The sequence below is a fragment of the Falco punctatus genome (genome assembly GCF_963210335.1).
Source record: "Falco punctatus genome assembly, chromosome: 5".
NCBI classification, from domain to species: domain Eukaryota; kingdom Metazoa; phylum Chordata; class Aves; order Falconiformes; family Falconidae; genus Falco; species Falco punctatus.
This window is the reverse complement of record NC_137584.1, coordinates 62141544-62163222: the sequence shown is the minus strand read 5'-3', so window position 1 is coordinate 62163222 and position 21679 is coordinate 62141544. Positions and strand designations below refer to the sequence as shown.

Below are 21679 nucleotides of genomic sequence, written 5' to 3'. Positions count from 1 at the left end.
AAGTCCAAGCGGCGCCAGGCAGCAGCGGCCGAGCCCCGAACTCCCGATCGCGGCCGCCGCGCTTTACGGCCTGCCCCGCCAGGGGGCGCTGTGCGCCGGGCCGGGCCGTGAGGGGGTGCGAGAGGCCCCGCCCTTCCGCGGCGCTCGGCCCCGTCCCCCCCGCCGTGCCTCACGAAGCCGCCACGGGTGCGTGTCCAGGGAGTGTTGTCGCCGGCCGGTGAGGCCACCGCTTGGCCTCCGCAGGCAGGGCCGAGGCGTGCGACCCGCCTCTTCCTCTCTGGCTGCCGGTGACGGCTCCTCCCGCCCTGCCCTCTCCAAAAAAGCCCCTCAGAAATGCCCGCGGCGCCTGGCGCGACCTGAGGAACGTTCCGCGGGGCGTTAGGCGTTTCTCAACCTTTTCTCCACCTCAGCCTTGGCGCTGCGGCGCGCCGGCCGCCCTGGGGAAGCTGGCTGCTGGCTCTGAGGGGTCCCCGCCGGGGCCAGCCCGGGGCGGTGACCGGGTGCCCGAAGGAGGCGCTTGGGCCTGGCAGCTGCCGTACAGCACGCCCCTCACAGGCCCCGGCCCCGGGTCGTCCGTATCTCCCAGGAAAGCTCCGTATTTCATGTTCAAGAGGCTGCAGTATCAATAGCTGGGTATATTACTTAAGTACCGTACATGTTTCCCCCCTCCTGCGCGAGCAGGAGAGGAAAGAGAAGCCTTTGCTGCTGCGTGCACAAACATGAGCAGGTGCAAACCACACAGCGGGATTTGCAGTTACACGTTCATTGCTCGTGCTCAGCAAAGATGCAAACTTGCAAGTCGTGTATGAAAAGGAGCGCCCCAGGCACCTTTGTATCTCTAGAAGCACTATTGAATGCAGTTATACCCATGTAAAAGATATTTGCATATTTTTTTTTAGCTCATCCTGGTTCTGAAAATGCAATAAATTTCAGGGAATGAGCTATCTCTACACAGGTGCTTTCTCCAGGGTGCTGCAATTGGTTCTGATGTTGATTTCAGTGCAAGTTTAATTAGCAGGTCTTGTGGAGATCTAGCACAGCTTGACTTCATTGCATCAAAGTTGTAATTCCACCTCAAAAGAGGAAAAAGATCATTTTAACACAGATCAGGACCCTAATCCTGCCTACAATGTGGCCCCACAAACTGTCCTGCCAGCACAACAAGAAGGGAGGCACAGAGGCCCTCCAGTCAGCAGAGGAGTGGAGACCAAGAAAATGGTAAGCTACCAGGACCCCTGCACGCCCTGCCCTTGGCCTGCAGGGCATCCTGGGGTGTGTTTCTTCCCTTGCTCCACTCTGCATAAATAATTGATTGGGACACAGAGGGACAGAAAGATACCATTTTACAGCACAATGGTTAGACCGCTCACCTGGAATGTGAAGAGGTATGTCAAAGCAGGAAAGAACTGTACTTCCATCAATCTCTGCTTTCAGAAGAGCTGGATAAAAGCAAACTTCACCACTAACAGTAGATGCCATGTTTCCTCTTGGATCTGCTATCATAGGCTTAACAAGAAGCCTACCGATTGTTACTACAAACCTCTCATTTGCCCTTCAAATTGCACTGTAATTGGAAGTAGGTAGTAATGAACTGGGCACCTAACAGGTTCTCTTACTGTTAAGCCCATCTATGATGGAAACAAAATCTACAAACACCTTTGGATATAGCTACAGAAAAAAATCTGGCTTAGTAAATTGGTGTATTCAGAATAGTAGCTGAGCAAAGGGTTTAAGTGTCTAAAGTCATCCAAGTGCTTCTGAGTGAGACCAGCATTTGTTTGACCTTCATTCTAATGTTCATTCTCCACATTCGTGTTGACTGTCTTTTTTACACAACAGGGTCTGACAGAAAATCAAAGTATTTGCTGTATCAAAAGCTAAACTATTATTATTGTTTAAATTAGTTCAGCCACACAATAAAATTGTTTCAGGACTATCAGTTTTTATGTTAGCTTTGGCTTTGATTCTGGTAGATATCACAATGGAGAGCTACCTACAGAATTACATTACATTCATTGCCCTTTTTTTAAAAGGAACAGTAATCTATCACTTAGCCAAACATTAGAATTTTCTGCTAATATACCTCTAGCATGTATTTGGACAGTAGTGCCTGCTTATCTTGAGAAGGAAGTTTCCCATAGTTACTACCTAACGTATCTATAGCAAATACTGCCTTTAAAACCCTTATACTTAATGTAATTGAAGTATGACTGCTTCTTTTTAAGGAATCACATATTATCAGGTTTTTAGTGTCCTTTTCCTTTAGCTTAGGGGTTGGTCCAGCTCTGTCTTAAATTGTCTTTATCTACTGTGGTATTGGAGTTTTGTGGTCATTAGTTTTAATTCTTTCATCTCTTATCAGTGCTACCTTTGTTTTGCATTCCCTTACATTTCACAGGTCAAACAAGGTTTTGTCTCTGCTTATTCCACTCAAAGATTAGCTTCTTAAATACAAGTCTTTTAGAAGCCTACCTGCAGTGTAATATCAGTCTAATACTTGCTAGGCTATGGATAAAAGAAGGAATGCTATATATTGAGAAAGTCTGCAGTTCTGACACTGTATCTTGGTAAATGTAGTTATCATTAGGTACTATTTATCCCTCAGCACAAATACTGTGTAAAAGGGGGGTTGAAATTAAAATCAGATATCACTAATATAAGGGTAAACACATGAATAATTTAATTATCTCAAAAGCATACTTGTAAATCCCCTAGAAAATTCTGATCAATTCCAGTTACCCTTGAAATGCCTGCCAAAAGTCCACAGACCACTGTAACTCTGTTCTGTAAGCAAGCTGTGCAGTAATTATGGAATTGAACCTAAGAAAGGTTAGTAGTTTTGCCCTTCAATTAGATAAAATCGATTTAAAGTAAACTGTAGTATATTCTACCCTGATAACATCAACAAAATAATTAACATTTAAAGAACAGCAGTAGTTTGAGTCAACTGGTCTAGCACTAAGAATCACTTCTACAGCCAGGAGACATTTATAACAATCAAATAGTTGCAGCAAGTTATATATCAAAAAGAATGTAAATTTGCTGAATAATTTTAATGTTAAAGGTACGTCACTGAAAGTTTCCTGATCTGCTCATCTGACCTTATCTATGATGTGGTAGAGCTGATGTGGTAGCTAATCACCAGCTAATTTCTTCACATATAATTTATGCACATAACTTCAGTTCTTTTAGACAAGGTATAGAGAATGTGAGGTGTGTTGTGCTGCTATTAAGTACATTTGAGTACAAACAGTACTTCATAAATTTAAACCTACATACTTGAACTGATTACTGGAGTACCTGATAAATTATCTGAAAACTTATTTTGTGCTTAAAGAATGGATTACCTTAAACATGAGGAGGACACATTTTCATACAAAACAAAGCAAAGTAATACCTAAATCAAAAGAAAAAAACTCAAAAACTTTGATCGACATCTCCATTGCTGTATATTTGGCATCTAGTGTCCATGCCAAGACTGGGAAAGTGTTGTATGAGATACTCTACAAACCTTTGGTTAGACCTAGCCTATGCACAAAGAATTTACAATATAAACACATGTGTTTGCACGAGTGTCAGTTCACCTGGAAACTTCTGTAATTGCAGCTGCCCAGCTGTGCGTGCCAGGCTGCAGTGTGCGCACATGTCAAGGCCATCTTCTGTGTAGTTAGCGCTGAAGCATCTTGAGTGGTTTGATTGCATGGGTGGTTGTACAGTCACAAGTGGGGACACCAAAGGGCAAAAGAGGAAATAAAAAAGAGTATCTTGCAGTATCAAATTATGGGAGAAAACGGAGATGATAAAACAAGATTTTCATGTTCTAAAAAAGGAGCTATACTAGAATGTGCCTTTCTGAAGCAAGTTAGAGGAAGATATCCATCTGCGCTGATACTTAAAGGAACATATATTTTCAGTTGTCATTACAGAAAATTTCTGCTAACAAAACTGAGACTTTTTAGTTTTTTGCAGTAGGGGACTCCTGCCTTGAAGTCCTAGAGAGTTCATAGCTCCATTTTACAGTCCATGCAGTAAGTCCATGGGTGCAACAATTCACTCACTACTGTTTTAAGGGACGTTCACTCCTTATTGGTTTCTTCTTACACAAGACAACTTCCTGAATTCCTGACTTCTTCAGGCCAGCTTTTCTTTTTTACAGTGTTTATTGTGGTCTTATTCTCATGCTTTGTATGTGTACACTTATGCTTAGCTTTACATTTTGGATTTTTGTTTAATTTTTTAAAATGAATAAAACACATTCCAAAAACGTTCAGCTTTCATAGCGTGGAAGAACGAAACCCTCTTTTTGTGCACACAGTGGGTATGATTTAGAAAACTGCTGTTTCAGAGTCCTAAACTTGTTGAAACTGTGCCTCGCCGTTTGAAGAGTAGACACTTTGTACAGTTTCAGCTCCATTCTGGTTTCGTTGGATGTGCAGTCACTAGCAGGCTGCTCCTAAAGGCTAAAGACACAGGAAATGGAAGGGCCAGAACTAGCTTGCTTCCCTTACAGGTCACAGTTGTTAACTACTGACCTGAAACACTTTTGTGTGTAAAAAGCCCTGGAAACAGAATTGTCATGGTTCCACTATTGATTGGATGATCCATCCCTGCCACTTAACTTTTAGGTGGTGGTGCACGAGGCGCAGTCTCACATAGGTCAATTACAGATCTTACGTAAATGTTCATATACAAAAGGCCTGTATGTTTAAATTCTAGGTTGAGAATGGATTCAGCCATCATATCTGCCCTCTTTGTTCCTTTTGGGACTAATTTGGAATATCATTACTAGGAAAACTGTCATTATACCATATCATAATCTGTGATTTCATGGGCACTGCTCTGTGTGGCTCAGTTATTAATGAAGAACAATTCTCCATCAAGTGGATGCCGTTAGCAACAATACTTTGAAAGCCAATTATAGCAGCACTAGTGGCATATGTGTATGTAAATATTTAAACTGACCTGCTTCACGTGGGTGCTGCTTGTTTGTTGTTTGTGGAGTGCCTGCCCAAGATGTATCTGATCTTGCCTAGCACCCCTCACAGCACTATCATAAAACTGGCAATGACTAAAATTCCTTGCTATGTGAATTTTTGTTTCAGAAAGTTTCATTCCTTTCAACAGATTTCACTGTGCTAGTTCTTCTGGAATGCAAACATGCCAAGGACAGGCAAAATGTGAGAAATTCATAAAGGGTTATCACTTTCATCTCCTCTATGTAGCCAGCATGGAGGAAGAAAAGGAAACCTACCTTATTGTGTGGAGGAAAAGTCTGCTTTAAGTCATCCAGCAGCTGTTTCCATTGTACGAAGATGACCTTGCCTGGAGTTAGAAAACACATTCTCCACATACTATGAAAGCAGATGAAAAATATTTCCACAAAATTCTTGGCTTATGAAGAAGATTGAGACATCATTTTCAGACAGGTCTCTTAACTGTTTTTGTGAAACTCTACCTGCAGTCTTACTTTGTATGAATAAACCAAAACATCACTTTTGATAAATTTATAATCTTTATATTAATTAGTTATTATTACTTTGCCTGGAATGCATCTATGTTGACATTCTTCATTCAGTGTAATACTCTGAGGCTCTTTGTTTAAGAAACATTTCTGTAAAGCAGTTCAGATTATTTCAAGATGATTAAGGGAAGCATAATGTTTTTAAAAACAGTATCATTATTGTTTCCCTCAGCAGACCAATCCGTTCTGGAGAGGAGTGCTTGATTGGAGGTAACCTTTGCAGCAGACAAATGCCATTTGTTGTCCCTATAAAAAAACAGTCCAAATCCAAGTTGAAAACCTCCAGCAAAAGATAATTTTGAATTCACACTTAGTCAGTGGCAGGCACTTGATAGCATATGGCAGCTAAATATGCCAAGGATTCTTTAGAGCATACGCCATCACTTAGCAACTCCTAGTTGCCAAACTGCTTGTGCTTGTGACATCCCTCAGGGACCAAGTTCCTACCCATGCCCTCTGCAGACCCTAAGCTGATCTCTTCCTGCAATTTCTCATTTTCATAGACAAGGGACACCCTGACTATAAGAACTCAGTTTCTCTATGTCTTTTGTGATAAGACTGCATCTTCCCTTTTGTGGTCTGTGCCCTCATGTACGTTGCAAGGGATCCATCTTCACATTTGATGGGCTGTCTTGACTCAGACATTTCTAAACACTCCATAACTAGAGTTTTGCACATTCATTCTTCTAATTTTAATGTCACCTTACTTTTATGTGGTTTTCTAAATGTCATCTTAGGTTAAAAAATTATGTCTTGACATACATACTTGTGCTTTTGTCAATCCTCAGACTTTGGTGAAGAAATAACCAGTACTGTAGATGCTGAAATCTTGCGTGAGGCATGACTTGTACAAAAATATGATATTTTTATTATACTAACTGATATATTTGGGAAAAAAAAACCAAACCAAACTTTACAGCCATTTTTGAGCCCTTCTTCAGATCTGAAATAAAACCAGCAACCTTGAAAGACCTTCTAATTTCCATTAACTCAAGCTTATGTTTTATGCAAATTTGTAGGATATATTTTACCACTTTGCCATGACACTCTGTAACCTGTGTCCATATTAAATGCCAGCAACACAAAAGAGTCTGACATGGACTCTGGGTTTAGCAGGTTTTGATTTTAAGTGTTTACCGTTGGTTAAAGCACATACCATGTAAAATCACAGAATCATGGGTTGGGTTGGAAGGGACCTTAAAGATCATCTAGTTCCAAGCCCCCTGCCATGGGCAGGGACACCTTCCACCAGACCAGGTTGCTCACAGCCCCATCCAGCCTGGCCTGGAACACTTCCAGGGATGGGGCATCCACAGCTTCTCTGGGCAGCCTGTGCCTGTGCCTCACCACCCTCACAGTGAAGAATTCCTTCCTAATAGCAAATACAAATCTACCCTCTTTCAGCTTAAAGCCATTCCCCTTTGTCCTATCACTACCTGCTTTTGTAAAAAGTCTCTCTCCAGCTTTCTTGTAGGCCCCCTTTAGGTACTGGGAGGCTGCTGTAAGGTCTCCCCAGAGCCTTCTCTTCTCCAGGCTGATCAACCCCAGCTCTCTCAGTCTTTCTCATAGGGGAGTTACTCCAGCCCTCTGATCACATCTGTGGCCCTCCTCTGGACTCTGTAACTGGTCCATGTCCTTATGTTGTCCCTGGGACTTCTTGCGTGGGCAAGTTACAGGTACTATCATTCATTCTTTCTGACAGAGAAATGATGGAGGGGAATGTCATGCCATTAGTCCCGCACAGGAATCCCTATTGAAAGGCATGGAGGGTTTGCATAAAAAGTGCTGGCAGGAAATGGCCACCAGTGATTGCCATTCTTAACATCCCCCTGTGAAGCTATGCAACTCATAGGCAGCCGTGCTCCTTCCAAAACAGAGATCCTGGAATGTTTATTCAGCCTTTTTTTCTTTGTGCTCACATCTTCCCACTAGGTTTATGCACATACAGTCCTGCGACTCTTCATCAGTTCCACTTCCACCAGGTCTCCTAGAATCAATAAAAAACCTACAGGTCATAGTTTTGTGCAAAAGCAAAGGCATCAGACGTGTCAGAATTCGTACAGAATAGATTTTAACAGATCGTCTTTCATAGCTATCACTTGAAAATACCTAGCTGCTGAAAGCAGACATGTATCAGAAATCAATGGATACATACTGTCATCTTGGTTAAGTCGCTGTTAATATCCCATAAATGAACTATTAATCCAGTAAGTTTCCCTTCATTAGTTTGAAAAGACCAAGGATATAAGTATTGCTCAAAAATGGAAAGAGCCAAGAATATTGCACCTTGCTGTGGCATTACCTTGTAACTACAGCTGTGAATTCTAACATCGGCTGAGTGACTTGTAATGTACAAAATAGGGAAGGATGCAAGATACGGCTCTTACTTAAAGGGATTCTCATACTGACTCTGCAGTACTCTAGAGCTCTAAACTTAAAACTGTAGGGTTTGCTCTGCATTTCTTTTAACCCTCCTTGAACAAAAAGCAGTTGCTTTTTGATGACATCTCTGAGGAACACAGATTTCTACATAAGGTCCTGAGCAGTATTATCTTAGTGACATTTAAACTCAGTGGAAAGAATGGATCAAAGACTGTTCCAGGGTGTGCTGAAATATACCACAGGTAGCTGTCAGTGTGCAGACAGGTTTACACTTTTGTCTGGGTACTTTGACTCTCTACTCTGGACACAAACCAGGTACCAAACACTAGATCAAGGTATGTTAAAATATTTGTTTTAAAGCACCATTGCTAATCCTGCTTACCCGCTCATTTTTGCTCAATTGATCATGATGGCATAAGTCAGGCAGGATTTTTCTGCATAGCTTGTTGAACATGCCAATTTGACAGGCTGCTTTAGGGAACGGTTTCCGCTCTTGCTGTTTGGTTTAGCAGATGCTGAGTTGCAGTTCTTTACTCACAGTGTAGGGGATTAAGGAGACAGAAGCATCTCCAGGAGGCAATATGGCAATTGTCCAGTGTAAACCAGCTGCATCCATTAGGCAGTCCCATCAAGGACTGTCCCCAGTTCAGTTACCCATTTGTCAAATCGATTTGGCATCATCTTCTGCTTGGAAAAATAACTGGCCTAGTTCTGCATTCAAGGAATAGGATTAGCTACAACTGAAGATATGACAGAGAGGATTGAAAGAAGCCGGTAACAGTGCAAAGCAGATAAGTATGATAAGATACAAAGGTTCCAGAAGTACACTGCTTTGTACATTGTAATTTACTGAGTACAAAGGAAAAAACAACATACAGAAAGTTCCCAAAATAATCAGAAGCCAAGAGAAGCACTAATAAGTAGAAAGAAAACTCTGAAGAGAACCTTAGGTCCTCCATCTGTTACAGAGTAAATAGGTGTTACTGATCACCTACTACATGATTTACACTAAATGCTTTCAAGCATTTCACATCTGTAATTTTCAAATACAAGAATAACTAAACTTTGATTTACGGGAATTACACAAACACAGGCAGCTTAGACTTCTGTTCATTCTTTAAACAATGTGCACCAACCAGCAGCACTCAGCTGTACCACAGATACTCAGAAAGTGAATAGAACGTTTTAACTTTAAAATAATAGCTGTCTGAGTTTGGGGTTTTTTTGGAGGGGCTGAATAATTCAAGAAGAAGAGTGAAAAAGCTTCAGTGTTGGCTGTAGTTGTGTTTTTACTGTTTCAAATACTGGGTCACAGAAGATACAAAGGTTTTACAGCCTGGCTATAAAACAGCTCTTTATCTTTTCTCCACTAATTCTTTGGTGTCACATTTAACAAAACTAGGAAACTGGAGATAATATGGATGTTTGCAGATTAGATGTCAGGTAATAAATAACACTAATTTCACATACCTACAAATGTAAAGGCACCTTATCACTGTTTAATTTTCTCACTCTTTGTAATGCCTGCCAACAGTTTAACCCAGGCAAATTACGGTATTGTTTTTACTGTTTTTTCTCTGGGATAAAACACACACTCATAATATCCTTTTATCAGATTTCATGGTATAAAAGGACTTTGGTGCTTAATTCAAGCTGTACATTGTTGCCGAAACAATTTCAGAGCTCCTGTTTTGGAAGATGTATTTATCTTACCTTTTAGTCTTCTTTTCTTTCCACAGTGGTCTAAGTACCACTTGTCCAAGAAGATGCAGCTGTGACCCTGCCCAGTCAGTGCAATGTTACAGAGCTACAGAAATCCCCAGAGAGATTCCTTTTACCACCAGGAGACTCTACATCAGTCACAGCAAAATTAAACAACTCCAGGTAGGAAAAAATGCAGTAAAAATACTTTCTGTAGTGTGCTCTAGCTGAAAGCTGGGCTTCCCAGATGGTGGTGGCTTTCAGGTGAAGGGAGAATCTTATTCCACATTCTAAGAACTGTTGAAATGCTGCCAGATCTGCTTTTACTTTTACTTACTTTTTAATATGTAAATATATTCCTATAGTGTTTTCATTATCCTGCAGTCTCTGAGCACTAGTCCACACTGCCACAATGATATTTTGTATGCAACTCAAAAAATAGTAATTTACAACTAGGAGCCTTGTTGATTTGTTTTTTATGTGGTCAAATAATCACTGGCTTCCAAGTAATTTTTTAACTTGTTAAAAGCTTTTTGCTACAATATAATACTTGTAAATGGAAAGGTTTTATGTAGCTAGAATCATTTCCCTAATGAATGAAATTGCAGTTCTTTTCCCCCTCTGGAATTGCAAGTATCAGTTACAATTGCTATTAGAAATGCCAGAGGAAATAAGCCAGAATCTAAGGCAGAGTGTGAAATGTCTCTAAAAGCAACGCTCGGCCTATCTAATAACCCATGTAAATGATAGCAGCTTCTAACTGAAGCTGCCAGCTATTTTTGTTTTTAAAAAAGTTTATTCTGGGTTTCTTGAGACATCACTGGATCCCATTATTAAAATTAATTATCACTGGATCAGTTTATGCTCATTTTTCACTGCACTGTTGAATGGTGCTTCTGTTTCCTACCCTGAAATATGTGTATCTAATAAATTCAACTGCTATAGATAGACAGAAGGGAAATACAACCACTTGTATTGTACATGCTTGCTGTATATCAGTTTACTACAAATAATAAGAAATGCTTGATTCAAAAGAGATACATTTTCTCTTAAGTATGCTTGTCCTTTTACAAAGAATATAACTTGAACTGCTCTGAAATGCATCTTTGATTTTGCTCTCAGAGTTGAATGAAATAGGCTAGAAGGCAGCTTAGACCTGGGATCTACCATCTAGGATACCTGTGACCTACTGAAAAATAGTAATTTTACAATTCAACTTTGAAGAGTTTACTTCTCTTTTAGCTGCTACTAATATTTCTGGTTTTTTTGGTTTAGCTCCCATACCTACAAGAGTCAAAGTTCACTGGTGTGATTTAGTTGTATTGATGTACTCTAGTTAAACAAAAAATCTGTCAAATGAATTCTTTATTAGGAAATACATTTTCTGTTAAAAATTAATTCTTTATTAGGAAATACATTTTCTGTTAAAAACAAAAAAACAAAAACAAAAAACCAAACACAACAAAAAAACCCACCACAATTATTTTCTTTCCAAGATAAGGAAGATGAACTATTTTTCCTTTCTTAGCGCTAGTTGCCCATACTTGTCAACAACTCTTCAGTTACTAACTGATAAAGAGGCCTTAGGTTCTGACTAGAGCAAAAGACAGGTATTATAAAGCATTTAAATGTTGGATATAAGTGAATGGAGTAGTAGAATAAATGTTATATGACTGTTCAGAACAAATGGTGTGTGAAACCATCTAAGGAGAGAGTTTTTTACTTTATACATTAATTCAGCTGAGCCATCAGTATGCCTTACTTCTACTACTGACTTTGCACTGAAAGGAAGTACTTTTATGCTATCTGCCTGTAGTTATGTAGATTGTTTCCTTAACATTAGATTGTTGAATATATTTTTCACTTTTCTTTCCATGCAACAAGATATGCTTCTGAGGTCTTGACATCATAAATACATATGCTTAATTTTATACAGCTGAGCAATTCCATTGGTACATATCATAGCGCTTGCAGAAAAATGTTTTGATTTCTGCTGATAAAGTATGTCTGGAAGCGCTAAAAGAACTCTAGGGGATTTTGTTTTTTGGTTTTTGGTTTTTAAATTCCTTCATTTAGCTAATCTTAGAGAAAATAACGTATTTTCAAAAAGAAGTTGAATGGAAGCCTAGCCTTCCCACAGCTGACCTCCAAGAGACTTTTATACATAAGCATTCACATATACTATCATTTGGCAATCAGCTGCTTCAGAATAAGAAACAAATATTGCTTCAAACTGAATACCAATTACTTTTGGATATTATTGTGCATTAGTTATTACTAACATTGTAAGGAAATTAAAAAGAAAAAATACGATTGTATGCTAGGTACAATATGTTTGGAGGAAAACCAAGAAAAAAGTACATCTCTTCTAAGTAGATCAACTTTTTATTTGTTCTGACAGGGTTGATCATCAATGAAAACACTAGCTGGGATTTTTGCTTTTGGTATTTTTACAAACTGGAGACTTCCTAATAAAAAACTGGATTCATTTTTAGCATATTTTTTCAATAATTTCTGCCTCTTTCATTGGAAGATCAACTACAACCTGTTTACTCTCACTTTAAGATTTAGTTTATTTTAACTATATTAATACATGGGATTTTATCTGCTAAAATAAAATTGTTTATCTGGCCCCCACAATCAGGTTTAAACAGACTGGTTTAAACAGACTGGTTTAAGAAACTGCTTATAACAAAACCCAAAACAAAAGTTCTAAAAGAAAAAAAAGCCATAACAAAAGAAAATATTATTAAAATACCAGTATCTTAGATCAATTTTCAGAAGATCTACTTTTTAAAAACTGTATTAGTATCACTTTACAGTCAGTTCAGAGAATAAAATGTCGCTTCATAGCAAAAAGAGAGCTGATAGGCTTTCAAATCTGTCTTGAACCACATTAAAAAGACTGGGTGGTTTGTAACAGCATGGATAAATGTTTAAGTCTCAAAACAGCATAGTGACAAAGCCTAGAAAAGCATACGAAATAGGTGGAAAAAAGAGGCCTAACACCATTACAGAATGAATGTCTGTACATTGACCTTCATGTAGCTCTCTGTCACTTAATAAAATGAAAACTAAGTCTCTTAGAGACATACAGCAATCAACTGAGGAAAAGCAGGAAATAGTGCTCTTGAACTTAGAAGAGAAAATGTGTTGAACTTATGAAGGTTCTCAGGAACATCTGAGCTGAGACAAAAGCAAATGTTTTAGAACAGTGTTGAGGTGAAGGAGAAGGTAGGTTTGTTCGCCTTTAGCAGAGCTGGACTTGATGATCTTTATGGATGCCTCCCAGCTTGAGATATTTTAAGATTCTAAGTTTCACATTTGTCTCAATTTCGTTAAGACTGTTTTGACATTTACATACGATTATGCTTTTCTGCTGTTGAGCAATGCAGTTCATTCCTTTGGGACTTCTCACGATAAAGCTTTGCAAGATTAGACTCCTAATCATGACCAAAACTGGACATGCAATTCTTTAATTTTTACATAGCAATAGAGGTATATGTTACAAAATTGCATTTATAGAAAAAAAATAGAAAATGGACAACTTTGTTATTTACTGTTGGGAATGTAAGCTTTTTTATGGAAGTACATTCCTTCATTGAACTTAAGTGTAATTGGCGGAGAAACCTGCATCAGTAGAGGTTCCACACCTATACTTTCTCACTAACTGCATCAAATCTTGCAATGCTTGGAAATTACTTTACAAGACAGAATAAATGTAATCAGAAGGTAGTAACAACTAAGGATACCAACGCAAAATGAAATCTGATGACTCTTTCACAGCTGTGTGAGCTGTAATTGTAACAGAAGTTAAAATGCAGAGTTTGTAGCTAAGGTACAGAGATACAACCTAAAACTATGCAAGAGTTGGATAAATGAAGCTGGAAGGAATCTTTTGACAATCACCTTTATAAGCTGATTTCACCTACACAAGTATGACAGCCAAATGTATTCAATCAGGATCACAGAACAAAATTACTACCCAGTATCTGTGCTGCAAAAGAACTTGTACCACCTTTTGTGTAGACTCCTGACTGTGATGAGGGGTTATGCTGTAGAACATGCTTTATAGCTACTCTCAGTGAGAGTAAAATGTGCTGGTAGCTACTAAGCCCTGGGGGAAACAGCATGAAGAGTATAGGGTTAATTTAACATCTCTTCCTGAGATGGTACCCCTGAGACCACCCTGTAGTGAGATATTTATTGGACGTAAGAAGGGAAAATGGATGAGGACACTCCTTCCAATTTCTCCCATGCAGAACACCTGATCATCTTGCTCTAAGCTTTCTCAGATTCCGTTATAGATGAATTTTCAAAAATCAAGCACCTAGGTCAATGGGCAGCATCTCCAATAATTTCAGAAAACTACTGTTTAAGCAATTGGTGTGCTCAGAGAACTCCTGGGTTCACCCTCATTGCATGCTTCCAAATATCTCAGCGTGGAGGAATCTGCCAGATTCAATTAAATTTGCTTCTTAACTTTGGACACAAGATGGCAAGCTTTGTAAACAAGCAGGTTCCAACAGAGCAGAAAAACAATTAAGCAATTAGTATGCCTCTGTATATTATAGTCACAGTCAACATCCAAGTTCCATTTACCACTGCAAAACATGTTTTTATTACCAACTAACAAAACCTAAGTTCCTGTAAAGCAATCTGTTCCACAGAAGTGATTTTCAGACCAAGCTGATCTGACACTGTTGGTTTGGTCATCTTAATATGTGAGGTTTTTACTTTACAGAAAAGGAGAGACAGTGGGCGGAGAGAAGAAATACAAGCATTGGATTTTAGTTTCCTGCCAAAACTTTATAGTAGGGAGAGGTGATGATATCCATGTGTACTTCCTCTGGGGAATATACGCTACAGCGACAATACTGCTGATATATGGAAATGACTGTATGGTGAACTCAAAACTGCTCCAGAAAGCTCCATCGAGTGCAGTGAACGTTAACAACCATATACTCTCTGCAAAGATTTCTGCCACTGGTGATATTAGCTCTCCATTTTATATAGGCTATCCACCAGGCAGAAATAAAAGGAATATTCCTTCTTCAAACATGTGTTTGCTCAAAACCAGACACAGTATGGACTTAAACAACAAAATTCTAGAAAAGTGAATACTGGCAAATCACAGGTACCTATAGTAACACCTCTATTGTTACCATTTCCCTTAGTTTCTAATTCTAAACATATAGTTTTTCAATACGTACTAGCATCCAGGAGTAGTAACCAGTGAGGAGATCCATAAATAGATGGTGTACTATCATATGATTTTTTTTTTTCTCTTTAAGATTACTGACTTCAGGAGGATGTCAGCCCTTGAAGAACTGGTCCTGTCATGCAGTGGCACAGAATCAATAGAAAACAACACTTTCAAAACTCTGAGCATGTTGAAGTCCCTGGAACTCTACAAAAACCAGCTAAAGCAAATACCCACCTTCCTCCCATCTGGCCTTGAAATTTTAAAACTCGCTGATAACTCCATCAACACTCTGCATGCATCTGATTTTGAAGGTTTAATGAAACTAAGGGTGCTTGATATTCGGAACAACTTGATTGTGACTCTGCCTCCGAGTGCATTTTCCTCCCTTTGCAATTTACAAAGTCTGATTCTTGATGGTAACAACATGGAATCTGTGTCTGCACAACTTAAGCTTCCTAGGCTGAAGTATCTGAGCATGGCTGATAATAAACTGAACTCGTTCCCAACCAACTTCTTTGCATCTTTCCAAAATCTACAGTTTCTCAGTTTAAGGGGCAACTTTCTGACAAAAGTGCCTCTTGACCTACCTAAATCCCTGCTGTCACTAAAATTAGAGAAAAACCAACTTAAAACAATAAGACTTCGAGACATGAAACACCTAGAAAATCTGTCTGAGTTCTTCCTGTCAGAAAATCAGCTAATATCAATAGATGGTGCTCAGCTTCTTCCTAATTTAACAACACTGGAGCTCTCCAAGAACCAGCTCCATGCTATGCCACTCAGGCTGCCCAGCAGACTGCAGAAACTTGACTGCAGCAATAACCTGATTCAAAAGGTGACAGCGCAGGACTTCCAAGGACTACAAGACCTCAAGCACTTGTTTCTTGACAACAATGCTGTTAGAATGTTTGAGGCAGGAGCTCTTCAGCAGTGTGCGCAGCTTTCAAATCTGGCGCTGGAACAGAACCTCCTCATTTCTATTCCGCTGAGGCAAGTAAATCTGAAGAAGCTGGTTCTCAGGTGTCACCTCCCCTTCCTTACATTATGAGAATGAGGGCCAAACTGGGAAAAAAACCCACCTGTATTATGACCCAGTCATGGTAGAAGTCTATCCATACCATAAACCCATTGCCATAACTGATGCTAATTAGCACTCTTGTTAGCAGTCTCAGCATAGAAGTAGAGTTGTTTTCATTACATCTGTGGCTCCCAGTGATTCTACTCATTTCACATCTCTCCTTGCCAGTGAGACTTTGTTTAATTAGCACACGCATAAGAGGAACCTGCTAGGAGAATATAACAGAATTATTACAGAGAAGTTATACTGCTGCTTAGATTTATCTTCCCCCATAACACAAAATTAATAGAGCATTCAATAAAAAGGAAAGACAGCTATTTTAAAGCTGATGTTTCTACCAACCCACACTGAGTTTATTATTGTTAAAATATTAGGATTTCAGGAAGTGAGTCTGGTCAAAAATAATACGCTTTTTTCAGTGCATATTAGTATTCCCAACTTCATTAAATTCATACATTACAAAGTATTTGGAATGCATATGAGCTCTCCAGCTTCAGGCTATAAGCAAAATTCCAGTCAAAGGAGCACAGAAGAAACATCCCATGGGCACACTAATGCCCTGCATACAGGTTCTCTTGCATTTATCTGAGTGTTGGTCCTGGCCATTATCAGAGATGGCATATTAAGCCAAATGAAGGCTGGTCTGATATAAAGTGGCAATTTTTTTATTTCAAAAAGCTGTGCAATAAGACGGCATAAAAATAGCAAAGTAATTCCATTAACATCAACTTCTTTAACACAACCGCACTATTAAATTTTATTTTTATGGCTTGTGGACAGGTTTAACTAGCCCACATAAATAATGCAGTAAAATTTCAATTCATTTACCATCAGGTCCTTTAGCATTTGAATCTATTTGGCAGCAGCTTTATAATCAGAAAGTGATTTAGTGGTGTATAAATATTTGATTTAAGTCTAGCTTGACAGGAATGTTTAATGCTTTCTAGTTACTTTAGTATTGTCTAATCCATCTTATTTTACAACCTTCGCAGTCAAGAGAATTAACAGGAAGGCGCTCTCTATTAGCCTTTAAACAGTACAGTTTTTAAAGGAGATATTGGGGACTTTTATTTTCAACTCAACAATGAATACAGATTTCAAGGGGGGGGCTCTAAACATAAAAGAGGGGGAAAATGACAAGGTGTAAAATTTATGTACCTAATTGTCTGATGATCACCAGGTACAGATGGATATACAGAAATAGAAGTGTTATTTCTGACAGTTATCCGAGAACTCAGCCACCAGTGTCAAAGGTTAAAAAATATAGTTAACATGCCACAGTTATTTGGCAGGAATGAGGAGAAAGAAAGCCTCTTTTGGTTTTGGGTTTGTTTGGGGCTTTTTTCTGAGAATAATCCACAAATCCAAGTATTTTCAGGACTTGTAAATAAGAGCCTATATACTCCATAAAATCTTGCAGGGAAGAGTCTGATGATACTCCCTGGAGTGGCAGCAGCACAGTATGGCTGCCATGGTCAGCTCCCAAGTGAGCACGGCTTCTCTGCCAGCAGCAGGATCACTTACCACATACTCCAGTGCCATTAGTTTCTCAAGATTAACACAGCCTGAAGTAAAAAAATACAGTCATAAAGCCTGAGACTAACATTAGTACAGTACGACTCTTCACAGGTTTAAGGACTTGCTTTTACAAGCCTTTAGACTGTAATCACTCTGGATAAACATCTCAGGTGATACCCTACTGCCTTTGACATTGGTGGCACTAGGGCTTTACCCCAGAGCACCCTTCTGACATTACAGTGTCATATTGGGCAAGTATAATCATCACCCATGGTTAGGTTTCAAAACAGACTTATTGCAATCACAAGCATTTGATAAGATCAGATTTTGTGACATGACTCTCCATATCAATGTGAATTTTTTATCTCCCCCAGGAAATACAGCACAATACAGAAGTGCCCTACTCTTGAAATAGTCCCACAAAGTTGTAAGATTTACATAAATATGGCAACCATCTTTCAGCCTAGTAAGTCAAACTCAGTTTCATGAAAAAAGCTGGTGAGGGTCACAATGTACCCTTTTTGTAATTTTCAGAGGCATCATATATGATTACATTGAGATAAACTAACACATCAGTCTTTACCAGTTGTGGCATACTGCTGTTTTTTTCAAAATAGCTCTTGATAGTATTATTTATAGTTTCCCTGAGAGTTTCAGTAAAAAAGTTTCCTTTAAATCTCTTACCATAACTCTTTAATTTCATCACCTTGCATACTACTATAGTAAAATGATTTTTAAGGTACTTTCAAATTAATTTTATTAAAAATATTCCATGGCAATTAACTGGCTTTTCTGTTAAGCACTTGTCACTAACTATCGCAGGAGGAAATTAGAAGATCATAAATAAGCAAGACTTTTGAAATAACTGTCTTATCATACAGATTTGTAAGATGAATGAAAATAAGAATGATACTGACCAGTCTAATATCATATCCAGAAGTTATCAGCTTTTTTTTTCTTTTAAATGTAACCAGTTCTAATTCCCTATAGTACTATTTAAAAAGATGATCAAAAAGCACTTCTATTTTCCCTGCTGCTTATTCTTAAACAGGATATGACCAGACAGACTACTTCTGTGATGATTAATGTTTGAATCTGATGGGAGCAGGAAAACAAAACGGAAGAAAAATTCTAGTTTTTTATGAACTGAAAAACCTTTTTAAACAAATCACATATAGAAGTACTTGAAGGAGCAGTGTTTCCATGCTTTTCTAAACTTTTGATCTTTCATGGTGCTGTAATTTGGTCATTGGCATACTTATGGCATTGGAGAGTACAAAATGCATTTTTAAGCTTGACACTCAATTGAACATATAACTTTCTTCATAGTACAATACAGTAGGACTGCTGTTTAGTTCAGTCGCACAAACACAGTCAGTACATGTCAGAACTGTAATTATTTGGGAAAACAGTTTTAAGGGTGCATAGACAGTATTCCTATAATTAAAAAAAAAAAAACCACAACATGGACACTTCAGAACCACATCTTTTTTGCAGAAGATTGCATTTTTTTGTAAGTGCTAGTTTTATTTTAATATGTCAGAAGTGCCTGGGCAAATACTTGCCATCAAATACCACTTACACAAACTGAATCAAGACAATGAACATAACACCTTGTATGTATTTTTATTTTTATTCAGACTTCCAGATACACTTGCTAGATTGGATCTAAAGGGAAATGACATAGAGGATGTTGGAGAACAAGAGCTGAAGGACTTGAAACAGCTTCAAGTTTTAAATTTACGGAATAACAAGATATCTGCCTTGGATCGCAAAGTCTTAGAGTATTTACCTCGTCTTCGTCATCTGTATTTAGATGGAAACCCTTGGAACTGCACCTGTGACCTTCTCAGAACAAGAAGAGCACTGGTGGCCAAAGGAACGGATGTCAGGGGAGGGCAGTGCGCAGCACCAGCAGAAAGCCGAGGAGAAAGTTGGATGTCTTCCAAAAAGATTCTGCAGCAATGTGAAGACAGTTTGTCTTCCATGGAACAAGGCAAAGAGGACAGAAAGAAAATGAAACCCAATGAGGCCTCCAGTGTTGCAGTAAACACAGATGATGATTACTATGATTATGAACTAGATTAACCCCATGGTTAATCTGTGGTGAACCTTAACATTGCTGCCCACTATCACCAGCATCTCTACTGACAACCAGCCTGCTGGTCTGGTATTAGCTTTTCCTCGTTAATTTGTACTATACGAGGTAATAGCTGGTAACAGAAGGGCTATAGTAAGGATACCATTGTAAACTGAAAACCGTAAAAAAAATAGTTTTTTTAAAATGCCATTAGCATTATGTAGTTTGAGGGATGTGAGAATACAAATACTACCTCTTAGAAAAGCAGTCTGTAACTCTGTATGGACCTTTTTATAGTAGAACATTCTTATAATCGCATTAAAAAACCCCATAAATAAAATCCTGCAATACTGCAAGACACTATTACTAGGAGTCTGGCATTCAACACATTTAAACTTACAGTTCTGGAGTTTGAGATGGAGAGTTACACTGATGTGGGCAATTTCTCAGGATTGCTCAGAAATTCTTGCTTTTGAGAACTGAATTTCAGTTTTCCTGAAATATTTGCCTAGACATTTGCTCCAGGCAAAACACAGAAGACTCATCTTCGTCACAGCAAATGCAACAAACAGAAGAATCAGTGTCATGGTTAATGAGATTTAATACTAGTTTCAAAGTTAAATAATAGTGAGGAATGAAAACATTGCGGGCAACTTGAGCCGATTCTGTTGTTATAAAGAGAAGGGAGATTCTCAGGAAATAGATCTATGCCTCTGACAAATATTTGGATAAGATCAAGTGAGATTAACTCTTTGGAAGAGTCTATTGGAAGAGCTGAATAGCTAATTGACTACAATATACCTCAAGATGCTGTGTGTATACTTTTGGGTTAGGGGTACTTCCCATGGGAGTGCACACTGCAAGTGCCTCCCTTCACTGGCAGGAACCTTCCAGACCTCTGCACGCAAAAAAAAAAAGGACTTTATGGGATATACATCAACTCTGATGTATGTACAAATTTTATCAAGCAGTTCCCAAAGTGCCTGAAATCTAAACAAAATTGCATTACTGAGACCACTAAACCCAGTGATCTACAAACAGTAATCTAAGGGGTTTCCTGGCAGTTCATAATCTCAGCTGATAACTGAGGAGTAACACCAGCAAATTGCTTTTCAAAGCAAACAGTTTCTATTATTCTTTATCTTCTGTTGGCATTCAGGAACTGAGTGATCACTCACCTTCGCAGAGGCTGTTCTGTCAGGTGTCAGAACGCAGCTATTTGGTTATGTTGCCTATGCAAACGCAATTGACGCTTGGGTTTCTTAGGCACCCAACACATTAAGCTATACAACTGGACTAAAAGACCAAAGTTCATTTTTCTTCACAAATTAACTTTTTAGTGTATCACCAGCCACTCGGATTTTGGTAGCTAAAGACTTAGGTGGCACAGCACAAGCCTTCCTCATGGTTTGTCTCTCGGTGTTTTTGCTGGCTAATAGTCTGTATTACAAGTCTGGGAAGTAGTTGTTTTTATGAACAACAGAATTTTAAATTCAATTTTATATTGGCGGATTCTTTTAATGAGAGTGCTTTAAATACCTCCCTCCCTTTGTCTTTTCAGCCCACCCATCGGTCTGACGGCACAGGGCTGGCTTGTTAGCTCTATCTTGTGCCGCTGTGGGATTCGTCCCTTCGGATTCGGGGGCCGGTACACGCCGAGGCAGCACACCCTGCAGCTTCCGTGGGCACCGGGGAGATGGGGCGCGCGCCCCCGAGCCTCACCGGCCCGGCCGCCCGGAGCCCTCGCGCGGGCCGCGGGGCCGGCGGGGTGGCACGTGCCGGTTTCACTGAGCAGTATTACAAGCCACCCGTGAGGCCCGGCTGCCCTGCGGCGTTCCCCTTTCCCCCGCCCCGTCCCAAACGCCAGCGCGAACGAGGCCCCACGGCCGCCAAGAAGACCCTCTCCTCAGGCGAGCCCGAGGCCGAGCCCAGGCCGCGGCCCGGCCCCGCGGGGAAACCCGCATGGAAGCGCTGGGAGGGCCGGCGCGCAGCAACGAGCGCCCCCACCCCCGCGTCACGCCGCGCCCGCGGCCCCGGTCACCCCCGCGCCGTCCCCGCCCCCGGGCACAGGTGGGGTCGGTGCCAGCGACGGCCGCCAGGGGGCGCGGCTCCGGCCCGAGACCCCGCCCACTCCTGAGGGGCGGAGCGCGGCCCCGCCCCGCCCCGCCCCGGGCCGTTCCCAGCCTGCCCTCC

General features: G+C 39.9%; 1 protein-coding gene across 1 annotated transcript; it reads left to right on the top strand.

Annotated features, from left to right (window-relative positions):
- Positions 1 to 83: 83 nt before the first annotated feature.
- On the top strand, positions 84 to 21654 carry LOC308064696 (nephrocan-like). The gene is made up of 4 exons (XM_080389550.1): positions 84 to 1218; positions 9643 to 9787; positions 14899 to 15800; positions 19047 to 21654. The coding sequence occupies exons 1-4, from the start codon at positions 1130 to 1132 to the stop codon at positions 19492 to 19494; spliced, it is 1584 nt and encodes a 527-aa protein (XP_080245676.1). The 5' UTR covers positions 84 to 1129; the 3' UTR covers positions 19495 to 21654.
- Positions 21655 to 21679: the final 25 nt, after the last annotated feature.